Source organism: Anas platyrhynchos, chromosome 1 (assembly GCF_047663525.1).
Source record: "Anas platyrhynchos isolate ZD024472 breed Pekin duck chromosome 1, IASCAAS_PekinDuck_T2T, whole genome shotgun sequence".
In the NCBI taxonomy this organism is placed as follows: Eukaryota; Metazoa; Chordata; class Aves; order Anseriformes; family Anatidae; genus Anas; species Anas platyrhynchos.
In genome coordinates, this window is record NC_092587.1 from 44,113,007 (window position 1) to 44,134,830 (window position 21,824).

Here is a 21,824-nt window from a genome sequence, read left to right on the forward strand (position 1 = left end):
CTCCGGGGGTGAGTGCGGGGCCTACGAGGAAGGGCCGAGGCTGCCCGGCCGCAACCGAGCTCTCCTATGCAGAGCCTGGGTTTTAAGAGCAGGGCAAGACTCCCGCACGCTTCTAGTCAGAAGGGCGGGCGTACGCCCTCCCTCCTCTCTGTCCCTCTTCTACAGGAGCGTCTCAAGCTCTTTCTCGAGGCTGTGGGTGGCTCTGAAAAGAGCCTTTGGGTTTCAGTGGTGCGCTCCGGGCCTGTCTCCGGGGCCGCTTTACTTGCTCTTTGCCTTGTGGCTTTCGGTCTTCTTGGGCAGCAGCACGGCCTGGATGTTGGGCAGCACCCCGCCCTGCGCGATGGTGACCTTGCCCAGCAGCTTGTTGAGCTCCTCGTCGTTGCGGATGGCCAGCTGCAGGTGGCGGGGGATGATGCGCGTCTTCTTGTTGTCGCGGGCCGCGTTGCCCGCCAGCTCCAGGATCTCGGCCGTCAGGTACTCCAGCACGGCCGCCAGGTACACCGGGGCGCCGGCGCCCACCCGCTCCGCGTAGTTGCCCTTGCGCAGCAGCCGGTGCACGCGGCCCACGGGGAACTGCAGCCCGGCCCGCGACGAGCGCGACTTGGCCTTGGCCCGCGCCTTCCCGCCCTGCTTCCCGCGCCCGGACATCGCTGCTCGCTCTCTGCGCGCTGCACACACGCACCCGACGAGGAGCCCTCTCCGAGTGAATTACCCGCGCCCCGCGGCCCGCCCTTATATCCCTTCCCTTCGCGCGGCCCGCGCCTCCTGATAGGCCCAGGCGCACCCGGGGAGTGCGCAGCCAATGCCCGAGCGAATCTCGCCCTCACCAATCGGGGCGGCGCAGAGACCCTTCCCCCCACCTCTCCTTCTCGGCCCAGCCAATGACGCCGCGGGACGCACCGGGCGGCTCCGCTCCGATCGCGGTGCGAAAACTCGGCGCCAGCCGCTGCAGCCCGCTCCCGAACCGGCCCCCGTCCTTCCGTCCCTTTTGTCACCGCTCCTTTTTCCTACGGCATCTGTGCCGCTGAGGGGGGCTGAGTGGATGGAAAATCTGGGGATTTGAGAATGGGGGCAGGAAGAAATGTCTGGGCGGGTGCCTCTCAGCGGGTGAGGGGAGATCCGGCAAAGGAAACGTGGTATCTCCTTGTTTGTACTTATTAATAACAATTTAGAATTTAGAAACGATTTTCAGAAGGATGATCTGCTTTGCCCGATACCTACACCTTGAAGTAAGGTATAGTGCAGAAGTATATTCCAATAAAGAGTGCCACAGCTCCTTTTATGGTTTATGTATTGGCTCTTAAAAGAGCCTTTGGGATGATGACAGTTGTCTTGGAAAACTGAGTTTTTGTGACTGAAATCTGCTTATGCACGCTCCCCGCGGATGCGGCGGGCGAGCTGGATGTCCTTGGGCATGATGGTGACGCGCTTGGCGTGGATGGCGCACAGGTTGGTGTCCTCGAAGAGCCCCACCAGGTAGGCCTCGCTCGCCTCCTGCAGCGCCATCACGGCCGAGCTCTGGAAGCGCAGGTCGGTCTTGAAGTCCTGCGCGATCTCGCGCACCAGCCGCTGGAAGGGCAGCTTGCGGATCAGCAGCTCCGTCGACTTCTGGTAGCGGCGGATCTCGCGCAGCGCCACCGTGCCGGGCCGGTAGCGGTGCGGCTTCTTCACGCCGCCCGTGGCCGGCGCGCTCTTGCGGGCCGCCTTGGTGGCCAGCTGCTTGCGGGGCGCCTTCCCGCCCGTCGACTTACGCGCCGTCTGCTTCGTGCGCGCCATCGCTAACAGCAGCTACTGCAAGCAGAGCAGCAAAAGGCAGTGAGAGTGCGTTCGCACACTGCCTGTATATATAGCAGCGTTCCCAGCTCTGATAGGCGGATACATACACGCTGAATCTCATTGGTGGATTCTAATTTTAAATTTACCGCCTGTGGAAAAGACCACCCCCTGGTTCCGTCTTTGTTCTTTCCATGTACTTAGTCACACGGATAATTTCTGATACACGGTATCAACTTGTTGTTCTGTTTCAGGAATATATCCACATACTACCTGAAGATTCTTTACATAAACTTAAATATATTTTACTTTCCCTTCTGTATATTTCTTTATTAACCCTGCGCAGAAAAAAAAATGTATGTTTTCAGCATCGATGTTTTCATGCAAAAAGGCTTTAGTTTATCGTTAAGTTCTAGGAAGCCTTACTTTAGCTTTTTGAAAAAATGCAGTAAAAAAGAAATCAGACGGCAGGAAACAATGGTATCAAAGATACCATTAAAAAAAATAGGAAATGTGTAGTGGAATTAAAGTGAAAAAATCTACTCTCTTTTTTTTCTGATGATGTGATAATAATACTTTAATTTTAATCAGAGGACTAGGCGCTGTTTAAAGTCTTTTAATCTTTGTGAATTCGACTGAAGCTTACCGCGTTTGGTCTGCCAGACCCCCCACCCCTCTGCCCTCTGAGAGCCCTCCAAAGACACCCAGATCTGCCTTTCCCTCTCTGCATCCTCCCCGCCTCGGCGGTCGAGCTGCCGAGAGCGATTGGTGAGGGCGAGATTCGCTCGGGCATTGGCTGCGCACTCCCCGGGTGCGCCTGGGCCTATCAGGAGGCGCGGGCCGCGCGAAGGGAAGGGATATAAGGGCGGGCCGCGGGGCGCGGGTAATTCACTCGGAGAGGGCTCCTCGTCGGGTGTGTGTGTGCAGCGCGCAGAGAGCGAGCAGCGATGTCCGGGCGCGGGAAGCAGGGCGGGAAGGCGCGGGCCAAGGCCAAGTCGCGCTCGTCGCGGGCCGGGCTGCAGTTCCCCGTGGGCCGCGTGCACCGGCTGCTGCGCAAGGGCAACTACGCGGAGCGGGTGGGCGCCGGCGCCCCGGTGTACCTGGCGGCCGTGCTGGAGTACCTGACGGCCGAGATCCTGGAGCTGGCGGGCAACGCGGCCCGCGACAACAAGAAGACGCGCATCATCCCCCGCCACCTGCAGCTGGCCATCCGCAACGACGAGGAGCTCAACAAGCTGCTGGGCAAGGTCACCATCGCGCAGGGCGGGGTGCTGCCCAACATCCAGGCCGTGCTGCTGCCCAAGAAGACCGAAAGCCACAAGGCAAAGAGCAAGTAAAGCGGCCCCGGAGACAGGCCCGGAGCGCACCACTGAAACCCAAAGGCTCTTTTCAGAGCCACCCACAGCCTCGAGAAAGAGCTTGAGACGCTCCTGTTGAACAGGGACAGAGAGAGGAGAGAGGGTGTATGCCTGCTCTTCTGACTAGAAGTGTGCGGGAGTCTTGCCCTGCTCTAAAGCCCAAGCTCTGCATGGGAGAGCTCGGTTGCGGCCGGGCAGCCTCGGCCCTTCCTCGTAGGCCCCGCACTCACCCCCGGAGCAGCGCTCTGAGCCCAGGCACCGCCAGCTGCGGCGAGCCGGGCTCGAGTAGAGCCGCCCGTGGCGCGGCGCGGGAGCGGCTGGAGCCTGTGGCTGCCCCGCGCGGGCTTTTCAAAGGGTGAGGGCGCTCCGCCTCCTAGAGCGAGCCCAGCGCGCGTGGTCGCTGCGCTTTTTTTTCTGCGGGCTGGGGTCACTGGGAGGGAAGAGTGGCCTCCCCCCTGCCCTCAGGGTGCTTGACGAGGCGGATACTTCCCTCCCCCCTTGCTCGCTCGGGCCCCCTTCGCTCGCGGCTTTTCCGGACGTGGCTACAGCCCTGGGAGGATCGGAGCCTGCGCCCAGCACATTGCAGCTTGCTCTTAGTAGCGGTGGGCGTCTCCCTCGGAAGGGCCACCGGCTCGTCCAGCGCTCAGTTAACGAGCAGCCCAACCAGTTCCTCCCGGAAGCGGCTACTAAACGCGAGGAGCAGCAAGGGAAGTGGGAAGGGAATTACATAACAGAGCACTGCGAGACAGCCTCAAGCACCACCATACGATACGGTGCTAGGCACCGAAACCTTAGTGGGGCGGGCAAGAATCAGTTGAAAGATACTTCTGTACAGGAACAGCTTCAAAAAAGCGAGCAAACGCGATACAGCTCTTTCTGAAGAGAAGGTGGGCGGCTCTTAAAAGAGCCTTTGGGGTGTCGAGAAGGTCCGAGAAGCAGCTGGCTGCGCGCTTTAGCCGCCGAAGCCGTAGAGGGTGCGTCCCTGGCGCTTGAGGGCGTAGACCACGTCCATGGCCGTGACCGTCTTGCGCTTGGCGTGCTCGGTGTAGGTGACGGCGTCGCGGATCACGTTCTCCAGGAAGACCTTGAGCACGCCGCGCGTCTCCTCGTAGATGAGTCCCGAGATGCGCTTGACGCCGCCGCGCCGCGCCAGGCGCCGGATGGCCGGCTTGGTGATGCCCTGGATGTTGTCGCGCAGCACCTTGCGGTGCCGCTTGGCGCCCCCCTTGCCGAGCCCCTTCCCGCCCTTGCCTCTGCCGGACATGGTGCCGCTGCTGCTGCCTGAGCCGAGCTGTGAGCGGCCCGCTGCCGCGCCGCGGCCTTTATAGCGGGGGAGCCGACCTGATTGGAAGCAGGGGCGGGCGCGAGGCGGGGGCGGTCCCGGCGGCGCGTCCCCTCCTGCGGCCGGGGCGCGGCGGGGCGGGGCCTTCGCCCTCCGCCCTCCGCCCTCCGCCGCCGCTCTCGGGCACCTCCCGGGGCCCCGCCGCAGCCCCGGCCCCGGCCCCGCCTCGGCCGCGCCCCCCCGGTCCCTGGCGGCTCCGGGCGGGGCGGTGGCGCTCCGGCTTCTTTCTCTCCGGGGCCGAGCTCGCCCCTGAGGTCGCTGTGTTCCCTCCGTTCTGCCTCACTGGACCGAGTCCCGCTGCGTCCCTGCGTAGGGGGCCGGGGACCGTGGCGGCCCCTCGGAGCGATCCATCGGGCACCGGCTCTCCCCAGGACAGCGGCTCCGAGCAATGCGGGAGCCCCGCTCTTCTGCCTCTGCCTGGCTTGTTGTCTTCTGCCATCTGCTGGGCATGAGTTCATTTTCATCAATAAATTCCGTGGCTTTTTAGATTTGACGTGAAAAATAAGTTCTGGAGCATGTATTGATATATTTATTTTTGTTTCTGCTGATCTTTTTTTTTTTCGTAATTATTATTTTTTTGTTTATTACTTCATTTGTCTCTCTGCATCACATCTTCTTCGTTATTGACATATCTACCCTTGGGTGTAAATTACCCTGTAGGTCTTGAGTATGTTTTTTTTTGTAAGATTGGTTGCTGTTCTTACAAATTTCTGATTTTTTTCTTCCTTTTTTGCATTGCAGAAAATCCCTGAACTTTTCATCTATAGTTCTTTCTGTACTGGGTACAGTATGCATGCAACAAAGATGACTATAGTGTAAAAACACTTGAACGGTATGTCCATATTTCTATTTTCCTGTTGGCCTTTTTTATTATGCATTTTGGTCCTACATATGTCCCAAACTCTTGTAAATACTAGTAGATGTAGAAATAAATAATATATTGTATAAATTTTAACTAATGTATTTCTAAAATATTTTATAAAAGAATAGGCCAACTATAGCAAATATCCTTTTAAGTACCTGTGTAAATTCTGGATGCATTTTTTGAAGATTTTCTTAATGATCACTGTTCCCTGTTCTCTTGAATTATCTGCAATTCTACTTTTCTTACAATACTCTTCTTAGCTTCACTTTCATAAATCATCAACATAGACTATTACTATAGAGACCAGAGAGGTTTTATTAGTGCAGGAATACTTTTATATGAGGGTGAAAATATTATTTATAGGTTGCAAACACAAAGTCAACTTCTTGTTAAGAGCAGAGTTGAAGATGTGAAACGTGATCATCAGATGTAAGATGAATGTCAAAAGAGTACACACAGAATCAATAAACAGTTGAAATCATTTCAAAAGGTCGGCCTTTTTCTTTGTTCTTGTTTATGTCCCTAAATTATTTCAACTATTGGAGCCTTAGAAAGCAGTATTTCATGCACATCTTATCCCATACCTTTCTGAAATATATTTCCACTCACTTATGTATCACCTTGCTACTGTTCCCTGCTGCCTCCACGTCAGTATATGCTGAAGTAGTCACCTGCCAATCTATTCATACATGCAAGGGTTAAAATCTTCACAAAATAGCTAAGCAGGAAGGGATCTATTTGAGATTACTGAAATTCACTGTCCCCTGAATTTTGGGGGATTATTCATGAATTCCAAGCTTCAAGAACTGGATGGAAGCTCTCTTGAAAGCTTTCCAAAATTCCAATATCAGGTCTCATAGTTGTGGTTACTAGAATTTAAGTAAATAGTTCTATAATGCAAATGATAATTTTAAGGTTTCATCAATCACGGTGTTAAAGGAGAAGAGGAGCTTCAAGAATTATTGGACAAATTTCAGTCTCTGTAGAGCAGAAACTTAGCAGAAGATCCAAATGACATTCTATGTTAATATAATAGAAAAATAAAGTCTTTTATGTTTTTATGTTGCAATTACATTTATTAATTTGTTTGTTTGTTTATTAAATAGTTAACCTAGAGCAGTGAGCTAATAGGCATTGAACCAGAGAGGCACTCCTTTTAGTGTAGAAATACCTAGGCTTGGGCTGTGGTAGGCCGCAAAGGAGCTTGACCAATTATACCATAGAAGGAATTAGGCTTACTGGTATCAGTGGTGTTGGGGAACTCCACATACTGCTTTTGCCACTTCTGGGGAAATAAAAGACATTCCAAGTACATTAGGATTTTCCCAAGCATCCTGGCTTTCCTCTACTATACTCAAACTTTGCTTGTGTCATAACTGGAGTTTCCAAAGGGCAATAACTGCTACCTGCCTGTGGGCAAGATGGCCCCATTCATGTCCTAACTCTGCAATTCTGGATGGAGTTCTAATCTGATATTTAAAAAAGTGCTCTAAGTCACCTCATTCTTCAGTCACCTTTGGGAATTTGAGAACTGAAAAACAATACTTTCTAGCCCATCCTTATTTCTAGACCTATACTGTTGACTAAGCAAAAATTGTTCCTTATTATCATTTCCTCTCTTGTGATGCTGGGTCCGCTTCAGCTGCAGATATTTGGTCTATTGCTTTATCATAAACTGTGCTTGCTCCACACAGGAGAAAAACAAAAATTAAAAGTTACAGTCCACTGGAGCAGCATGAGGCTTCTCTTTCCTCAGTAGTAATGTTTCAGTCCTCTGAGAGTTATAGTATAAAAAGGCTGGAAGACAGGGAAGTAGGTTTCATCTGTATTTTAATGGCATTTCTGTGATTTATAAATAATATTTCCTGGTAATAAGGCAAGTCCTGTTGTTTGAAGAACAATGTGATTTTGAAATTTTCTCAAATGTAGAATACAGGCTCTTTGGAACATTTTCTAATGCATATCCCGCCTTGAACTGCAGCCAATATCCAGGAATTTGACAAAAGAATCAAATAAGATTGACATACTTAAAAGCCAAGAGCCTCATCATTGCAGAAGCCACAATTTATGGTGAAGTTTATTAAGAATCTTTCAAAGACTGATAAGTATGACAATATTGCTTACTGTACAAGTCCAGAGAGTTGACAGAAAGCCATTTAATGTAATACGCTTGAACAGAAAGAAAGCAAGAAAGTGAGCAAGAACGAAAAACACACATGTGCAATTGTTAATGAACTAGAGAGTTCTTAGCTTCTCTGTCTCTGTGAGGACTTCATACCTACGTCCATTGTTACAATGAGGTCACTGCTACTAGTTTAGAAAAATCTTTTCCTCAGAGTGTCAGAACTGCTTGCAAGACAGTCTTCAGTAATGTCACTGAGGATCATAATTCCCTGAATTTTAAGAAATAACCACCAGATAAAATTACTTTATTTTGTTTCTGTGTTCAATACACAATACTGCAAACTCATACCTAGCATTTCTGTCTTGCTTGTTATCACAGACAGATCTTTCAGAAGACATATTTACCTTTGTCTTACAGGCTGATCTGCATTCTCTGGGACACCTCACATAGCCATGTATTTCTTCATTCATTTCACCTCCAAACACAGAAAAATAAAAAATATGTGTGTTAAATTACTGAATAATTCAAGTCCATACTTTAATGTAAAGATTTTACATGATTTGCTTTTAGAGTGACTTTAAGAAAACACAATTATTAAAAAATGTTCAGAGGGGTCATGTGATATTCCCATCTTCTTTCATTTAGCAGGAGTTACTGTCAGGATATAGTTCCTGTTATTTTTCAGAGACATTCAGTTTCACATAAACATGTGTAAATAGGAAAGAATATGACATTTCCCGAATGTAACGTGGAGACTCGAGACAATGTGTTTGTATATTTTCCCAGTCCCGGGCTTCTGGAATTCTACGCTGTACAGTCATTTGATTTACCTTTTTACAATTTCTTGTAGCCCTGGACAGATCTGCTCTGCTGTTTTGAGTGGCTGATGATAGCCTACTATCTATTGTGTGATACAATGTTATTGCAGGCAGACTGTTAAATGTTTCACATTAAAAATAATTATTATAATTATAAAGGTAGGGAAAATTTTGAAGGCTTGAAGGCAGAAACCAAGAATTCGTTGGGGTTTTTCTGTTGTTTTTTTTTTGTGTGTTTGGATATGGAGCTGCCACTGTCGAGGAGAAAGAGACCTCTTGAAATGGTGTAAAAAGCTATCTTTCTTCTAAAAAGATCAAAGCGGCGAGTCATCTGATGCTGTCAGCCGAGCAATACACTGAACCATCAACATTCCCTCATTAGAACAGAGAAATCGGTCCTGCATAATAAAGGGTCCTGGTCGCACTCACCAAGGACGGGGTTTGCAGCTTTACCTCACCGCTCAGGTCAAATTTTCACTACGCCCCAGATTCTGCTTCTCAAGGAATGTTAATAATTTGCAATACACAGGACGTACTTCTTACATTTTAAGATTAAAAGACAGTGTACTGCCGTAGTAAGTATGCTGACTGCCAAAGTCAGCAGACAGAAGCAGCTTTCCGAAGGGTGTAACGAAAGCACATTCCCAGGAACATCAGCCCGCACAGAGAGGTGCGGCGGTGCTTTGCTCCAATTTACACCCAGACAGGCGCAAAGTGATGCCGGCTTTCCCACACGCTGCTGAAGCGCCGGCTTCTGCCAGACGTGGGGGCGGCCGTGGGACGCTGAACTCCCGAATCCTCAAGGGGGCCCCGCTGCGTTACTTCCTCGCGGTTACCGCCGCTCTGCGCGGCTTCCAGCCCTTGGACCAACTCCGGTGTTGGCCCTGCTCTGGAGAGGACCTCCCAGACCGCAGGATGCCCGCGGGCTGTGCCAGCTCGGGGCTGGGTGGGTTTTAATCTAAAAGACAAAGCCAAAGTTTCCCTGTCCCTGCGTAGGAACGGCCCCGCGCCGCGGGGCTTCTCGGGTCGCAGGTCGTTCGTTTTTCCTCCTTGCAGCGAGAAACGCCGGCAGCGCCCGCGCCCCACTCCCTGCCGGCACGGAGCAGGGACGACGAGTTTGGGAGGCGAAGGCGCCCGGGGGCGATGCAGGAGCGCGGCGGGGCCGGGCCGGGCCGGGCCGCACCAATCAGCGCGCGCGGCGCTGCTATAAAAGGGGCGGCGGCGGCGGCCGCGCCATTGTTCTGCCGGCTCCGCAGGAGGCGCCATGGCTGAGACCGCTCCCGTCGCTTCGCCCGATGTGGCCGCCGCTCCTCCGGCTCCGGCCAAGGCAACTCCCGCTAAGAAGCCGAAGAAGGCGGCGGGCGGCTCCAAGGCGCGCAAGCCTGCGGGCCCCAGCGTCACCGAGCTGATCACCAAGGCTGTGTCTGCTTCTAAGGAGCGCAAGGGGCTGTCTCTTGCCGCGCTCAAGAAGGCGCTGGCTGCTGGTGGATACGATGTGGAGAAGAGCAACAGCCGCATCAAGCTGGGGCTCAAGAGCCTTGTCAGCAAGGGCACCCTGGTGCAGACCAAGGGCACCGGCGCCTCTGGCTCCTTCCGCCTCAGCAAGAAGCCCGGCGAGGTGAAGGAGAAGGCGCCCAAGAAGCGGGCGGCCGCGGCCAAGCCCAAGAAACCGGCGGCCAAGAAGCCCGCCAGCGCCGCCAAGAAGCCCAAGAAGGCAGCGGTGAAGAAGAGCCCCAAGAAAGTCAAGAAGCCGGCGGCTGCTACCACCACCAAGAAGGCGGCTAAGAGCCCCAAGAAGGCGACCAAGGCTGCCAAGCCCAAAAAGGCAGTGGCTGCAAAAAGCCCGGCTAAGGCAAAGGCGGTGAAGCCCAAAGCTGCCAAGCCCAAGACGGCTAAGCCAAAGGCAGCCAAGGCAAAGAAGGCGGCGCCTAAGAAGAAGTAAACGGTCCTGAAAAACTCCCGTCTGCCTTGCAGACAACCCCCAACGGCTCTTTTAAGAGCCACCCAACCTTTCACGAAAAGAGCTGAAACACTGTTTCTTACTATTTTATGTGGTTCTTGGTGTAACTTCCGTACTCCGGCACTACTGCTGCCGGCAGTCCCTCAGATAACGGTGCACACAGCTGCTTCCGCGTCCTTGTTCTCCGCGGGCAGCTCCGGCAGAGCGCGGTACCGCTCGCTGCAGCCCGACAGCGCGGGCGCGGTGCAACAAACCTCCAGGGCAGCTGCGGGACGCCCCCCCGGGTACGATCCCGAACCCGCTGTGCTTCGGGCAGCGCTCACCGGCCCGGCCCGCAGCGGGAGGCAGCTCTCGCAGGCGCTGCTCCGTCCCTTGTCAGCCCGGGAGTTGCGCAGGGAGGGGGGGGGGGCGCGCTCGGGGCCGCTCCCGCCCGCACCCCAGGAGCTGTGCCCATTTCGAAAAGCCCGCGCTGCGCGTAGATTGGCTGCGCCTCTCGGGCTTTGCTGGTGCACGGGAGTTTTCGGGTTAAACAGACGCCCCGTCTCTAATCCGACAGGCGGGGTTTTACGTTCTTCCCGCAGAGGAAGAGGTTTATGAGCTTCCTGGTACGAGCCTGCTTCACAGCTGAGGGCTTTTTCACTCCCAGTCTATATCTGCCCCCCCTTGAAGTCGTAGGGTGAGGGGACTGCCGGCGGCACGGGGGTGTTCCTCGACGGCCCTTGAGCTGCCCGCGTCCCCGCTCTCCGGTTGAGGCTGTGTCCCTTAAAACTGCTACGGGCACTGTAGGAACCCGCGGGGGCTCGAAGCATCCCCCCGCCTGCCCCCCAAACTCGCTGCCCCCGCCTCTTCCCGGCGATTTGACCGTACCCTCCTCCCGCCGCCTTCACCGCATTCAAAGGATGTTTTCCCTATCCTTAGCTGTGGCAGGAGAAAGGAAAAGGGACGGGAAAGCTCTTTCCTCGCTTCTAGTCATGGCTCTGGTATCAGTGTTTCCCCAGCAGAAGGAAGAATTTCGTAGAATCACCTGTTCAGCTCTCAACAAAAACGGTTGATCTCAAGTCAGTAGTTCGTAAATCCGAAGTGATTAACCCAAAATGGGGTCCCTGCAATTTAGAGAAGAAATTGAGACCTGATTACTGTGTTGCTAAAAAAAATAAATAAATAAATAATAGACGTCCTAAGTCCTTGTGCTAAAATGTAATGAATACAAAATAGACCCTTCCCGATTTGTGGTTGTGGAAAGTGTCTTAAAATAAATACATTTTCCTGAAAACTTTATCTTATGCTTCTTCTGCATGTCTACCTAGAATACAGCTGACATTTTGGCCCTTATTTGAAATTGCCTCTTTCCCTATATAACGTAGAAACCCGCATACACATCACATTCTTTATTTTTTTTTCTAAGATTCTTGGGCCACGTCCCTGCATCCTGATAACTCAAATTCCTGAGCTGAGATGCGTGTGCCTTTGCAGTGAAAGTGTGTGCCTAACATGCTCTCATGGTTACCGTAAATGAAGGCTGTCGGGTGTCACACCAATTAATTTTAGAGGGTTTCACCCGACTGCTGGCACTGACTCGATCAGACTGGGTCCGATGTGATTCTCCAGCCGCCTACACCTTGTTAAAAAGGAGTGGAATTTGACTGGGTACCGTCAAACAAAAAGCTGTGCAATGAGAGAGAATGGGGGCGGTGGTGGTGGGAAGGAACACGTAAAATCACAGGCCGAAAATGCATATTTTTCATAGATCAATGTTTTGTGATATCTTTATGGGAGGATACATTATATGAAGCCTTTCAGCTTGAAAGGAGGGGGGAATAAAAAAATGTCCATGAGAGGGCAGCAAACACTCAATAATGGAAACATTTTTTTCATTTGTGATCCTTTGTATCTAGAAAGCCAGCTACTTAATGTCTGTCGCCGAGATCTTTGATAAATACTGCTTGCAACAGTAATACCGCAGCACATTTTCCACTCCAAAAGAAAGCAAAGTAAGAAGTAAATACACTCCCCCGAAGTATAAAAACAACTTGTTTTTAGGTCTTTAATCTTTCAGCCTCTTTAAAAAAATAGCTAAATATGTGTTTATACTACCATCGGAATGGAAAATATTATGCAACTATTTCTCAAAAGAACACATTTAGTCATAAAAAAAGAAACTAAAATGCAGTAAATAAAGATTAAACTCTCTCGTTTAATGTACATTTTTGTTGTTAGACTTTCATTGAAGGAACGCTCAGAAAAGGCAGGAAATAGAGATTATTCAAGGAGGAGGAAAAAATTCTTAGAAATGCTATTGGACAGATTTTGCTGCAAGACACTCCATTAAAAATCGAGGAGCAGTTTTTTTAAACACTATATCCATATATAATAATCAATGCTACTGGAAAATTAGTCGAAGAGGTTCAATTGCAATACAAACTACGTACCCATATTTTGAAATACAAATTACAGTTGATAGAGAAATTTCAGAGTTGCAGTAACCAGGATACCCTTATATGATCGAGATTTTAGTTCCAACTCATCGTCATGTAGCAGGCTTGGGGGGGCGTGGAGAGGAAAAAGAAAAGCTTCTACAGGTATATCTTACCCGATACATTTTTAATCTGGAAAAAAAAAAAAAAAAAAAAAAAAAAAAAAAAAAAAAAGACCACACACCAAAAAAAAGCCCTGGGAAGAACAGAACAAGTCTCACGAATTTTTGTGCGATTGGGGCTCGCTAAACCAGCGGCGGGAACATTCGGCGGGAGCGAACCCCAGGCTCCGCCCCGTGCCGGCGCAGTCCCCAACCAGGTCGGCTCCCCCGCTATAAAGGGCGCGGCGCGGCAGCGGGCCGCTCACAGCTCGGCTCAGGCAGCAGCAGCGGCACCATGTCCGGCAGAGGCAAGGGCGGGAAGGGGCTCGGCAAGGGGGGCGCCAAGCGGCACCGCAAGGTGCTGCGCGACAACATCCAGGGCATCACCAAGCCGGCCATCCGGCGCCTGGCGCGGCGCGGCGGCGTCAAGCGCATCTCGGGGCTCATCTACGAGGAGACGCGCGGCGTGCTCAAGGTCTTCCTGGAGAACGTGATCCGCGACGCCGTCACCTACACCGAGCACGCCAAGCGCAAGACGGTCACGGCCATGGACGTGGTCTACGCCCTCAAGCGCCAGGGACGCACCCTCTACGGCTTCGGCGGCTAAAGCGCGCAGCCAGCTGCTTCTCGGACCCTCTCGACACCCCAAAGGCTCTTTTAAGAGCCGCCCACCTTCTCTTCAGAAAGAGCTGTGACATTGTACGTGTTCTTTGAAAGAGCTGTGTGTTACATTTATTGCTTATTGTAGCCTTCCTTTGTATTGACAGTTACTGTTTCTGAAGAATTTATGGTAATCGCAGTTTCGTCCTTTTCCCAACGTTAATAGCAAAGCTGCTTGTGCTCTGTGAAAGCCTTATTAATTCCCCTGTGATAGCTGAGCACGCTGCCAAAATTTAGTGTTTCGTGACCAATGATTTCCTAATCAATTTTTTTTTTCATTTTCAAAGATCTATGTGTAATCTGGAATACTATTCAATGTATTATTCCTTATTTTTTTTTATATCTAAGTATAGGTTATCTGCATTTACAGGAAAAGGGAAGCTAATGTAAGAAAAGATGAATGTTTCTTTTCTCATAACTTCTAAATTTTTTAACTGTAATCTGGTTTCAGTTCTATGTTAATTATTTTTAAAAGTCCTTTTCACGTGTAGTATTTAATGCAGATTTTTGGAAAAAAAATATATATATATTTCCAATTTTCTCCCTCATGCACCTGGCAACACATCTTAATAAAAAATAATCCCCATCCGTTATTTTATCAAAAGGAGAATTGTCCACAGGCTCTTGTCATTATGCAGCTCTCCCTCCCAACTGAGTTTTCGAGGAAGTATTAATGTTTTCTTCATTTCATCATAGAAGAAGATCAAATATAATAAATAAATAAAATCTTTCATACTTATATAAAAATATTTGTTACAAAAGTCGACTCAAATGGCTGTCAGTAGATGCTTGTGGTCATTTCTCTGTTTCTTACAGATTAAGTTCTCACCAGTGGAGTAGAGCCAAAAGAAATCAGTCTATTCCAAAGTGCTTTTCATTAGACCAGAATGACCCTTGTCTAAAATTTCTCAGTGAAGAATTTAGTTGACAATTCTTATGATCTCTCATGTTGACTTCCTTTAGCAACAAGTAAATGACGTAAGAAAAGTAACTGAAAAGACCCATATTCATTGTTACAGCTCATAACATAATGAAAATTTGTAGCTGTGGCAAGTATAGGATTTCCTAGGCATTTGTCTCTGGGAAACTAGGGGATTTTTCTTAGAGGCTGTAAGGTTAGCGTGCCTGTTACTGTAAAAGGGGGGGATGTATAAAATAATAGTAGTAGTAGTATGATTATTATTATTCTGTAATCAGATCACCAAAAGAAACTATTAAGCTTATTTATATAAAACTGCATCTTCTTCGAGCCTCCACACGGCTCTTAACCTGTCAGGAACCCGGGAGAGAGGGAAAGCCAGAGAAGCAAAAGCGATGTGAGCGCTGTATCTGAAATGCAGCCCCTCCGACCCCCTCCCCCCCCCACACCCCGGTTCGAACACGGAGTGCGCCGGGACTGGGGGAGAAGGAGGAGGGGGGAGAGGGGCAGGCAGCGGCGCATCCACCTTCCTTGGGCTCGGGCCGGGATCTCAAGGTACCCAATGAGGATAGCGCTCCTCTCGACCAATCAGCGATGGGCCGGCTCTATAAATAGCGGTGCTCCGCTAGCAGCTGCGGTGCCCTGCTCGCAGAGCCTGCTCGGTGGCTGTTAGGCGATGGCGCGCACGAAGCAGACGGCGCGTAAGTCGACGGGCGGGAAGGCGCCCCGCAAGCAGCTGGCCACCAAGGCGGCTCGCAAGAGCGCGCCGGCCACGGGCGGCGTGAAGAAGCCGCACCGCTACCGGCCCGGCACGGTGGCGCTGCGCGAGATCCGCCGCTACCAGAAGTCGACGGAGCTGCTGATCCGCAAGCTGCCCTTCCAGCGGCTGGTGCGCGAGATCGCGCAGGACTTCAAGACCGACCTGCGCTTCCAGAGCTCGGCCGTGATGGCGCTGCAGGAGGCGAGCGAGGCCTACCTGGTGGGGCTCTTCGAGGACACCAACCTGTGCGCCATCCACGCCAAGCGCGTCACCATCATGCCCAAGGACATCCAGCTCGCCCGCCGCATCCGCGGGGAGCGCGCCTGAGGCTCCTGACTCAGCCCTTCCACCTCTTCTGCTGCGGCAGAGGAGGCTGCACTCAGACCCAAAGGCTCTTTTAAGAGCCACTCCATGCACAATAAAAAGAGCTGTAGCACCGTTCTTAAGTAGTTTTTAGAAATAGTAACTTGAAATACTTGGTCTTTTTCCAAATTGCAGCACTGGGTTTGAGACCCCTGCCCTCCAGATTCTTGTTAACTTAGTGCCTGTATAAAGATATTTCATGTATTTCCCGAGTATTTTGAGGTGCTGAGGATTTCTGTTTTATTAAGAGATTTATAAAAATATTAAGAGTGAAGACTGATTATTTTTTTCCAATAATTAACATATATAATCTGTTTGAACTTGCACTTCCATATGTATTAATGAACAGATAGGCACTCTTAAGCAGTCGGGAAAAAATACTGAGCAGTATTAGAATTCTAGGATTAAATAGCAGGCAGTGGTAGCATAGATGAATGTATACATGGCTTTCTCAGGTAAGAACATCTCCCATATAAGGACTTGCCTTAGCTCAAATCTTCACTGACACATTCAGAGGTCTTGTATGAGGCTTTGGATTTCTAACAGAGAAATAGGAATTTCTCCTGTTAACTTGAAAAACATCTTCCCCTTCTCCCTTAGTTGTGAGAGCTCCCAGTTCATTACCTGGGGTATGACACTAAACCTGGGATGGCACTGAACATGGGCTAGCAGCAAAGGGTGCTACCCTGTCAGAGCAGTCACCTGTTGCACTTAGAGGATTCTTAAGACGTAACTTGCTGTGCTTTACAGTCCCAGAGAACACACAGAGATAACAAGAAATGAGAAAAGGAGATGGCAACATACATTGACTGTAGTAATCAGCCCAGAATGAGGTTGTGGATTTCCTTCTTGTGCTTCCCCCTATCTCCCCTCCCCCCAATTAATAAAAAAATAAAATAACTCGCCCAACACATTTATCTTTTTGTCCTTATTTTGAGATTAGGTTGTAAAGGAAGTAAAGAGATTAAAAGTTACCAAATTATAAAGGGAATGGACAAAGGATCTACTGTTTTTTGATTTTTACTTAGGAATAGAATATGTGTGTGTGTGTATACATATATATATAAACCACAGATTTCATGCCTATTTACATGTAAATAACATAATAAAATTTCTAAAGTAATTTTGAGACAAAGTAAATGAAACTCAAAAGATACAGAAAAAAAAATATTGGCAGTTTTTGGAATTGAGGTTTTATGGTATGTCGTAACAAGCATTTCTCATTATTGTAAAATCATGAAGTGAGAAGTAATATTTAATTTACAATTTGGAAGTGAATAGAAGTTTCATGTTCTCTCAAGTCAGGGAACAAAATCATAGCCTGACTTCTTTCTTGTATTTTGGTTGTTCTAGAGCATATTACATTCACTGGACAGAAAAAAAAATATATATATAAATAAATATAAAAATGCTGCACTGTTTTATTTCAAGTTTTGTCTTTTGTAACTCATCATAGCTATTCTTTTTGGGTCAGTTTTGATAGATACTGCAGATACATGACCTGGGAACAAAGATATTAACTAATCATCAGTTGTGATGAAAAATTTCCCCATTCACTGTAGCAATTAGCTTCCATGGACTACTATCAATGCAGGCTCCACTCTGTGATCAGGCATGGCACTGTACATAGGCAGCGAGGTAGTTTTTATTCCCCTCTTATCTTCCCCTTCATTTAATTTCATATGTAACAAGGCTGCCTGCTTTGACATTTTAACCTTTTCTAACCTCAAAGTGGTACTTGGCTACAAACTTAAGTCATTTCAGCAACGAATCTCTTGCCAACATGGAACAAGAAGAACAAACAGTATGTAGCCTGTTGTCCAAAGTCTTAGAGTATAGTCAGATACATAGTTAATAATTCCTTTTAAATTACACTTATGGGCACAGTCTATATATTACTCTAGCTTAAGCAGTTCCATTTAATCAAATTTTCACCCCTTATTGTGCAAGTGTTATTGTGCAAAGAGAGTAGTTTCTTCTTTCACTTCTTTTATCAATACAGCAGAACAGATCAGAACCACAGAAAAGAAAAAAAAAAGGGAAAAAAAAAAGAAAAATCCAGGTTGTTTTGAGAGAGAGGGAATTTGGAAATAAAGATGATAGATACTGTGTGAAGGAAAAACATATGCATATATATATACACATGTATGCGTATGGACATTCGTGTATACATATAAAATATGTATGTCTGTATGTATGTATTGCTACCCTACATGTGACCTTCATAAAAAAAAAAAAAAAAAAAAAAAACATTGCTGTTTTCTAGTCCCCATCCCTTTCATATCTAAAATATCATTGAGAATATTCCTTGTATTGGGTATGTTTTACCTCCTGTGTAGTGTTTCTGAAACGCCCTGTGAAATTTACTGTAGGTTTCCCCAGATGCCATCCTCAAGTAGTTCAATTTCATTTCAGATCAGATTGGATAACATTTACAGAAGCATATTCGATAGGCCAGACTGTATGATCAAGAGCAGAGGAAAAGATTCCATAAGAATCAAAATCACAGTAATCTGAGTGTTTTATTTGTGAATGAAAATAAATGGTGACTGTTGTGAGATGTTGAACAGATAGACTGCAAGACTAGACAAGATAAACTGGAAAATGAAAGTGAGCTAGAGGCCAACTGTAACTTCCTGTCTACAAAAATCTTGCACTAAACCAAAATTCTAATAAACGTTGATCTCACATTGTATTCCTCTTCTGACTCTACCTTCTTTTTAGAATCAAATACAAACTCTCGTCCTCAATTCTCGAAGCCATGTAAAGATGTTTCCTACAAGACTTAAAGGCTTGGCAGCTGCTTCCCCTCCCCTAGCTCTTTTGGTCCGAATGAAAACCACAAATATTCCTCCTGTGCCAGCGCTTCCTCTTTGCGAAGGGCAGGGGGAGGGAGGGGGGTGGGAGAGAGATGGGCGAGGAGAACGGAGCGGTGGGGGAGGGACGGATGGGGGAGACAGCAACCTTTCCCAGGAGCATCCTCCAGCTTCTAGCTTGTTTTTCCCAGCCTCGCTGCTTTACAGTACTCCAGCCGGATTTCTCCAAGTCAGGCAAACAACACTGAGAATACAAAGAACAAATAAATTCACTTGCTTCGGTTTCCTATTATCCCTAACATAAGGATTTCTTAACTAGTTTTTATTTTATTCACGTGATGCACAAATAAGTAGGACTCTTACATACCTTATAAAGTCTTAAGTCTTACACTATACCCTCTTTTAAGTAGTGACTCAGTACATTTGTATCAATCACATTAATAAAATTAAAAAAAATTTAAAAAGTGTTATGCTTATCTTCGATGTACTAACACTGACCATGCCTTCCATGTTCCTTAACTGTAGTAACCCGTGCAGGGGACAATACTGCCACTTTTTTTTTTTTTTTTTTTAAATGAACGGTATAGTTCTCGCCATGCTTAATGAATATCTCATTTGCTAATTTTCTCACAATTTCTAATTCAGTGTAGCCGAACAGATATATTTCCAAGCCCCTCAACTAAAACAGCACATAACACAGTTTACTTAAAAACCCAATGGGATACTCCTAAGAAACATTTAAACTTTTTTTTCCCCTCTGGACTATCGATAATAAACTGCAGAGCTCAGGTAAGGGAAACTAAACAGATGCAAGGTTTAATAGTACTTATAAAAGAGTCTAAAATGTACAATACCGTGAAAGAACTCTAAGACTGTCACGTATTCAAATAGTGTCTCAGCTCTCTCAAGTGGTGAAGTGGTGGCTCTTAAAAGAGCCTTTAGGGTGCAGGGATGAAGTTGAGGACCAAGGACCGGGAAGGTGGGTCAGGAGCCTCAGGCGCGCTCCCCGCGGATGCGGCGGGCGAGCTGGATGTCCTTGGGCATGATGGTGACGCGCTTGGCGTGGATGGCGCACAGGTTGGTGTCCTCGAAGAGCCCCACCAGGTAGGCCTCGCTCGCCTCCTGCAGCGCCATCACGGCCGAGCTCTGGAAGCGCAGGTCGGTCTTGAAGTCCTGCGCGATCTCGCGCACCAGCCGCTGGAAGGGCAGCTTGCGGATCAGCAGCTCCGTCGACTTCTGGTAGCGGCGGATCTCGCGCAGCGCCACCGTGCCGGGCCGGTAGCGGTGCGGCTTCTTCACGCCGCCCGTGGCCGGCGCGCTCTTGCGGGCCGCCTTGGTGGCCAGCTGCTTGCGGGGCGCCTTCCCGCCCGTCGACTTACGCGCCGTCTGCTTCGTGCGCGCCATCGCCTGCCGATTGCCGAGCCGCCGCTTCCAAGGGGAGCCGTGCGATGGGAGCGCTGCGGCTCCGCGGCCGCTCTTATAGCGTGCCCCGCTCCTCGATTGGCTGGCAGGAATGCTGCGGCTTCATTGGGTGTTTTCAAATTCAAAAAGCCCGCCTCGAAAGCGCGCCTCTTCGCTAACCGGCCAGCGGCGCCTGCCCTCCCCCTCCTCGGAGTCGCCGCTGTTGCTTTCGGCCGCGTCTGTTCCTTAGGGATGGAGATCTCCACGTTGTATCTCCAAAATGGAGACTCGCAGCGGTCTGCGGGAAAGACGTTGTTACGCTTTCCCAACCACATGGGACATTCGCGTTCCTTTTCTCTCAACTCACTTGCACCCGAGCTCTGAACATAAAGCGTGCTCCAGATTTTTCTCAACAGGACCCCTTACAACAGATCCTTTCATTAAGAGAACTTAGTCCTGAGCTAGTACAAATTAATACCGCATCGTGTGTGCTAAATGCTTTCCAACTGATATGAAGTGTAAGTGAAGATGCTCTAATCCAAGGAATGAGATTTTGAACACAGAACTTTAGTATGGAGGGTACTATAAAGCATGCTATAATAAGCACGCTTATTTCTGTGCTACGTTCCCCAGCCGGGAGGGATCCTGAAACGGGGACGGGTTTCTGAGCGAAATGAAGAGCGCTGATGAAAAGTGGATGCACGGAACTGCTCAGGCTTCAACAGCTCCCCATTGAAAGACGAGACGGTACAAGTTTTAATACACTTCACATACAGATCGTTTGAGATGATTTCTGAAAAAATACGTTCGGACACTTGGGGTCATTCCAGCATTTGCGTGCTTATGAGGTGTTCAGGGGACGAGCAGCTGTGGGCATGTCCCCTCTCCCCCTCCTCCATTCAGCACACTTCCTTTTGCTGTAAGGCAGCACAGGGAACAACGTGATTTAAATATAAATAGCTGCCTACATCCGCTCTTTGTTTACTCAGCGTTTGAGAACAGCCCTGCAGAGGAGGCCCCTGCTGGGCGCAGCAGACCTGCCCCTGGGCTGATCCAAAGCTCCAAGCCTAGAGCAGTAAATTAAGGGGGGTTCACCTCTGATATCCGGCCTATTTTATCTTTCGGGAAATAAGCCAATCCTAACCTTAAGATTCCCGTTACACTGCTGAAGGGGAAATCAGTTACACTGTACATTCTCTTGTTCACTTATCTGACTTAACAGAAGTCAAGCCACGAAACAAAACTAGTAACTGGGTGCTTAAGTACATCTCACTTAAGGCTGACTAGTAAACAATCTAAGACTTAAACGACTTTCAACAGTCAAGGTATAGATATGTAAAGCTTTCTTTCAGTACATTTAAAGTAACACAGCTCTTTCTGAAGAGAAGGTGGGCGGCTCTTAAAAGAGCCTTTAGGGTGTCGAGAGGGTCCGAGAAGCAGCTGGCTGCGCGCTTTAGCCGCCGAAGCCGTAGAGGGTGCGTCCCTGGCGCTTGAGGGCGTAGACCACGTCCATGGCCGTGACCGTCTTGCGCTTGGCGTGCTCGGTGTAGGTGACGGCGTCGCGGATCACGTTCTCCAGGAAGACCTTGAGCACGCCGCGCGTCTCCTCGTAGATGAGCCCCGAGATGCGCTTGACGCCGCCGCGCCGCGCCAGGCGCCGGATGGCCGGCTTGGTGATGCCCTGGATGTTGTCGCGCAGCACCTTGCGGTGCCGCTTGGCGCCCCCCTTGCCGAGCCCCTTCCCGCCCTTGCCTCTGCCGGACATGGTGCCGCTGCTACTGCCTGAGCCGAGCTGTGAGCGGCCCGCTGCCGCGCCGCGCCCTTTATAGCGGGGGAGCCGACCTGATTGGGGACTGCGGCCGGCACAGGGCAGGGTTCCCGCCGTTTTTGCTTTCTCTTCTCTCTCACTGACTGAGGTTTAAGTTACTTTGACTTCCTATTAATTTCGTGCTGTTGTTCATTTAGTCATTTCTTTTGTTTATATTTCAGACTGATGAACTTTTCTTCAAAAGTTTTCATGTTTTGATATCCTGCCATACAGGCTTTGTACTTTGGAGCTTTTTTCACAACATTTGTGCTGTCAGATTTT

The 21,824-nt window shown here is 49.1% G+C and overlaps 9 protein-coding genes across 9 annotated transcripts; 4 read left to right on the plus strand and 5 right to left on the minus strand.

Moving 5' to 3' along the window:
• Positions 1-196: 196 nt before the first annotated feature.
• Positions 197-719, minus strand: LOC101795121 (histone H2A type 2-C). Its single transcript, XM_027453258.3, has one exon. The coding sequence runs from the start codon at positions 646-648 to the stop codon at positions 259-261; it is 390 nt and encodes a 129-aa protein (XP_027309059.1). The 5' UTR covers positions 649-719; the 3' UTR covers positions 197-258.
• A 555-nt stretch (positions 720-1,274) lies between these two features.
• LOC113843045 (histone H3) lies at positions 1,275-2,671 on the minus strand. The gene has a single exon (XM_027453153.3). It carries the CDS (start codon positions 1,774-1,776, stop codon positions 1,366-1,368), a length of 411 nt encoding a protein of 136 aa, XP_027308954.1. The 5' UTR covers positions 1,777-2,671; the 3' UTR covers positions 1,275-1,365.
• Positions 2,672-2,720: 49 nt separating this feature from the next.
• LOC113843060 (histone H2A type 2-C) lies at positions 2,721-3,172 on the plus strand. The gene has a single exon (XM_072035886.1). The coding sequence runs from the start codon at positions 2,721-2,723 to the stop codon at positions 3,108-3,110; it is 390 nt and encodes a 129-aa protein (XP_071891987.1). The 3' UTR covers positions 3,111-3,172.
• Positions 3,173-4,019: 847 nt separating this feature from the next.
• LOC140002174 (histone H4) lies at positions 4,020-4,672 on the minus strand. The gene has a single exon (XM_072035901.1). It carries the CDS (start codon positions 4,393-4,395, stop codon positions 4,084-4,086), a length of 312 nt encoding a protein of 103 aa, XP_071892002.1. The 5' UTR covers positions 4,396-4,672; the 3' UTR covers positions 4,020-4,083.
• A 4,677-nt stretch (positions 4,673-9,349) lies between these two features.
• Positions 9,350-10,285, plus strand: LOC101805370 (histone H1.01). The gene has a single exon (XM_013092654.4). The coding sequence runs from the start codon at positions 9,546-9,548 to the stop codon at positions 10,221-10,223; it is 678 nt and encodes a 225-aa protein (XP_012948108.2). The 5' UTR covers positions 9,350-9,545; the 3' UTR covers positions 10,224-10,285.
• Positions 10,286-13,071: 2,786 nt separating this feature from the next.
• LOC110351447 (histone H4) lies at positions 13,072-14,080 on the plus strand. Its single transcript, XM_027453280.3, has one exon. The coding sequence runs from the start codon at positions 13,112-13,114 to the stop codon at positions 13,421-13,423; it is 312 nt and encodes a 103-aa protein (XP_027309081.3). The 5' UTR covers positions 13,072-13,111; the 3' UTR covers positions 13,424-14,080.
• A 796-nt stretch (positions 14,081-14,876) lies between these two features.
• On the plus strand, positions 14,877-15,565 carry LOC110351439 (histone H3). The gene has a single exon (XM_027453177.3). It carries the CDS (start codon positions 15,072-15,074, stop codon positions 15,480-15,482), a length of 411 nt encoding a protein of 136 aa, XP_027308978.1. The 5' UTR covers positions 14,877-15,071; the 3' UTR covers positions 15,483-15,565.
• Positions 15,566-19,253: 3,688 nt separating this feature from the next.
• Positions 19,254-19,785, minus strand: LOC101795891 (histone H3). Its single transcript, XM_072035834.1, has one exon. It carries the CDS (start codon positions 19,736-19,738, stop codon positions 19,328-19,330), a length of 411 nt encoding a protein of 136 aa, XP_071891935.1. The 5' UTR covers positions 19,739-19,785; the 3' UTR covers positions 19,254-19,327.
• A 686-nt stretch (positions 19,786-20,471) lies between these two features.
• Positions 20,472-21,531, minus strand: LOC140002173 (histone H4). Its single transcript, XM_072035897.1, has one exon. It carries the CDS (start codon positions 21,498-21,500, stop codon positions 21,189-21,191), a length of 312 nt encoding a protein of 103 aa, XP_071891998.1. The 5' UTR covers positions 21,501-21,531; the 3' UTR covers positions 20,472-21,188.
• Positions 21,532-21,824: the final 293 nt, after the last annotated feature.

What these genes read in the sequence shown, in the direction of transcription:
- LOC101795121 (XM_027453258.3), bottom strand. Translation starts at nt 648, where the DNA reads ATGTCCGGGCGCGGGAAGCAGGGCGGGAAGGCGCGGGCCAAGGCCAAG.
- LOC113843045 (XM_027453153.3), bottom strand. Translation starts at nt 1,776, where the DNA reads ATGGCGCGCACGAAGCAGACGGCGCGTAAGTCGACGGGCGGGAAGGCG.
- LOC113843060 (XM_072035886.1), top strand. Translation starts at nt 2,721, where the DNA reads ATGTCCGGGCGCGGGAAGCAGGGCGGGAAGGCGCGGGCCAAGGCCAAG.
- LOC140002174 (XM_072035901.1), bottom strand. Translation starts at nt 4,395, where the DNA reads ATGTCCGGCAGAGGCAAGGGCGGGAAGGGGCTCGGCAAGGGGGGCGCC.
- LOC101805370 (XM_013092654.4), top strand. Translation starts at nt 9,546, where the DNA reads ATGGCTGAGACCGCTCCCGTCGCTTCGCCCGATGTGGCCGCCGCTCCT.
- LOC110351447 (XM_027453280.3), top strand. Translation starts at nt 13,112, where the DNA reads ATGTCCGGCAGAGGCAAGGGCGGGAAGGGGCTCGGCAAGGGGGGCGCC.
- LOC110351439 (XM_027453177.3), top strand. Translation starts at nt 15,072, where the DNA reads ATGGCGCGCACGAAGCAGACGGCGCGTAAGTCGACGGGCGGGAAGGCG.
- LOC101795891 (XM_072035834.1), bottom strand. Translation starts at nt 19,738, where the DNA reads ATGGCGCGCACGAAGCAGACGGCGCGTAAGTCGACGGGCGGGAAGGCG.
- LOC140002173 (XM_072035897.1), bottom strand. Translation starts at nt 21,500, where the DNA reads ATGTCCGGCAGAGGCAAGGGCGGGAAGGGGCTCGGCAAGGGGGGCGCC.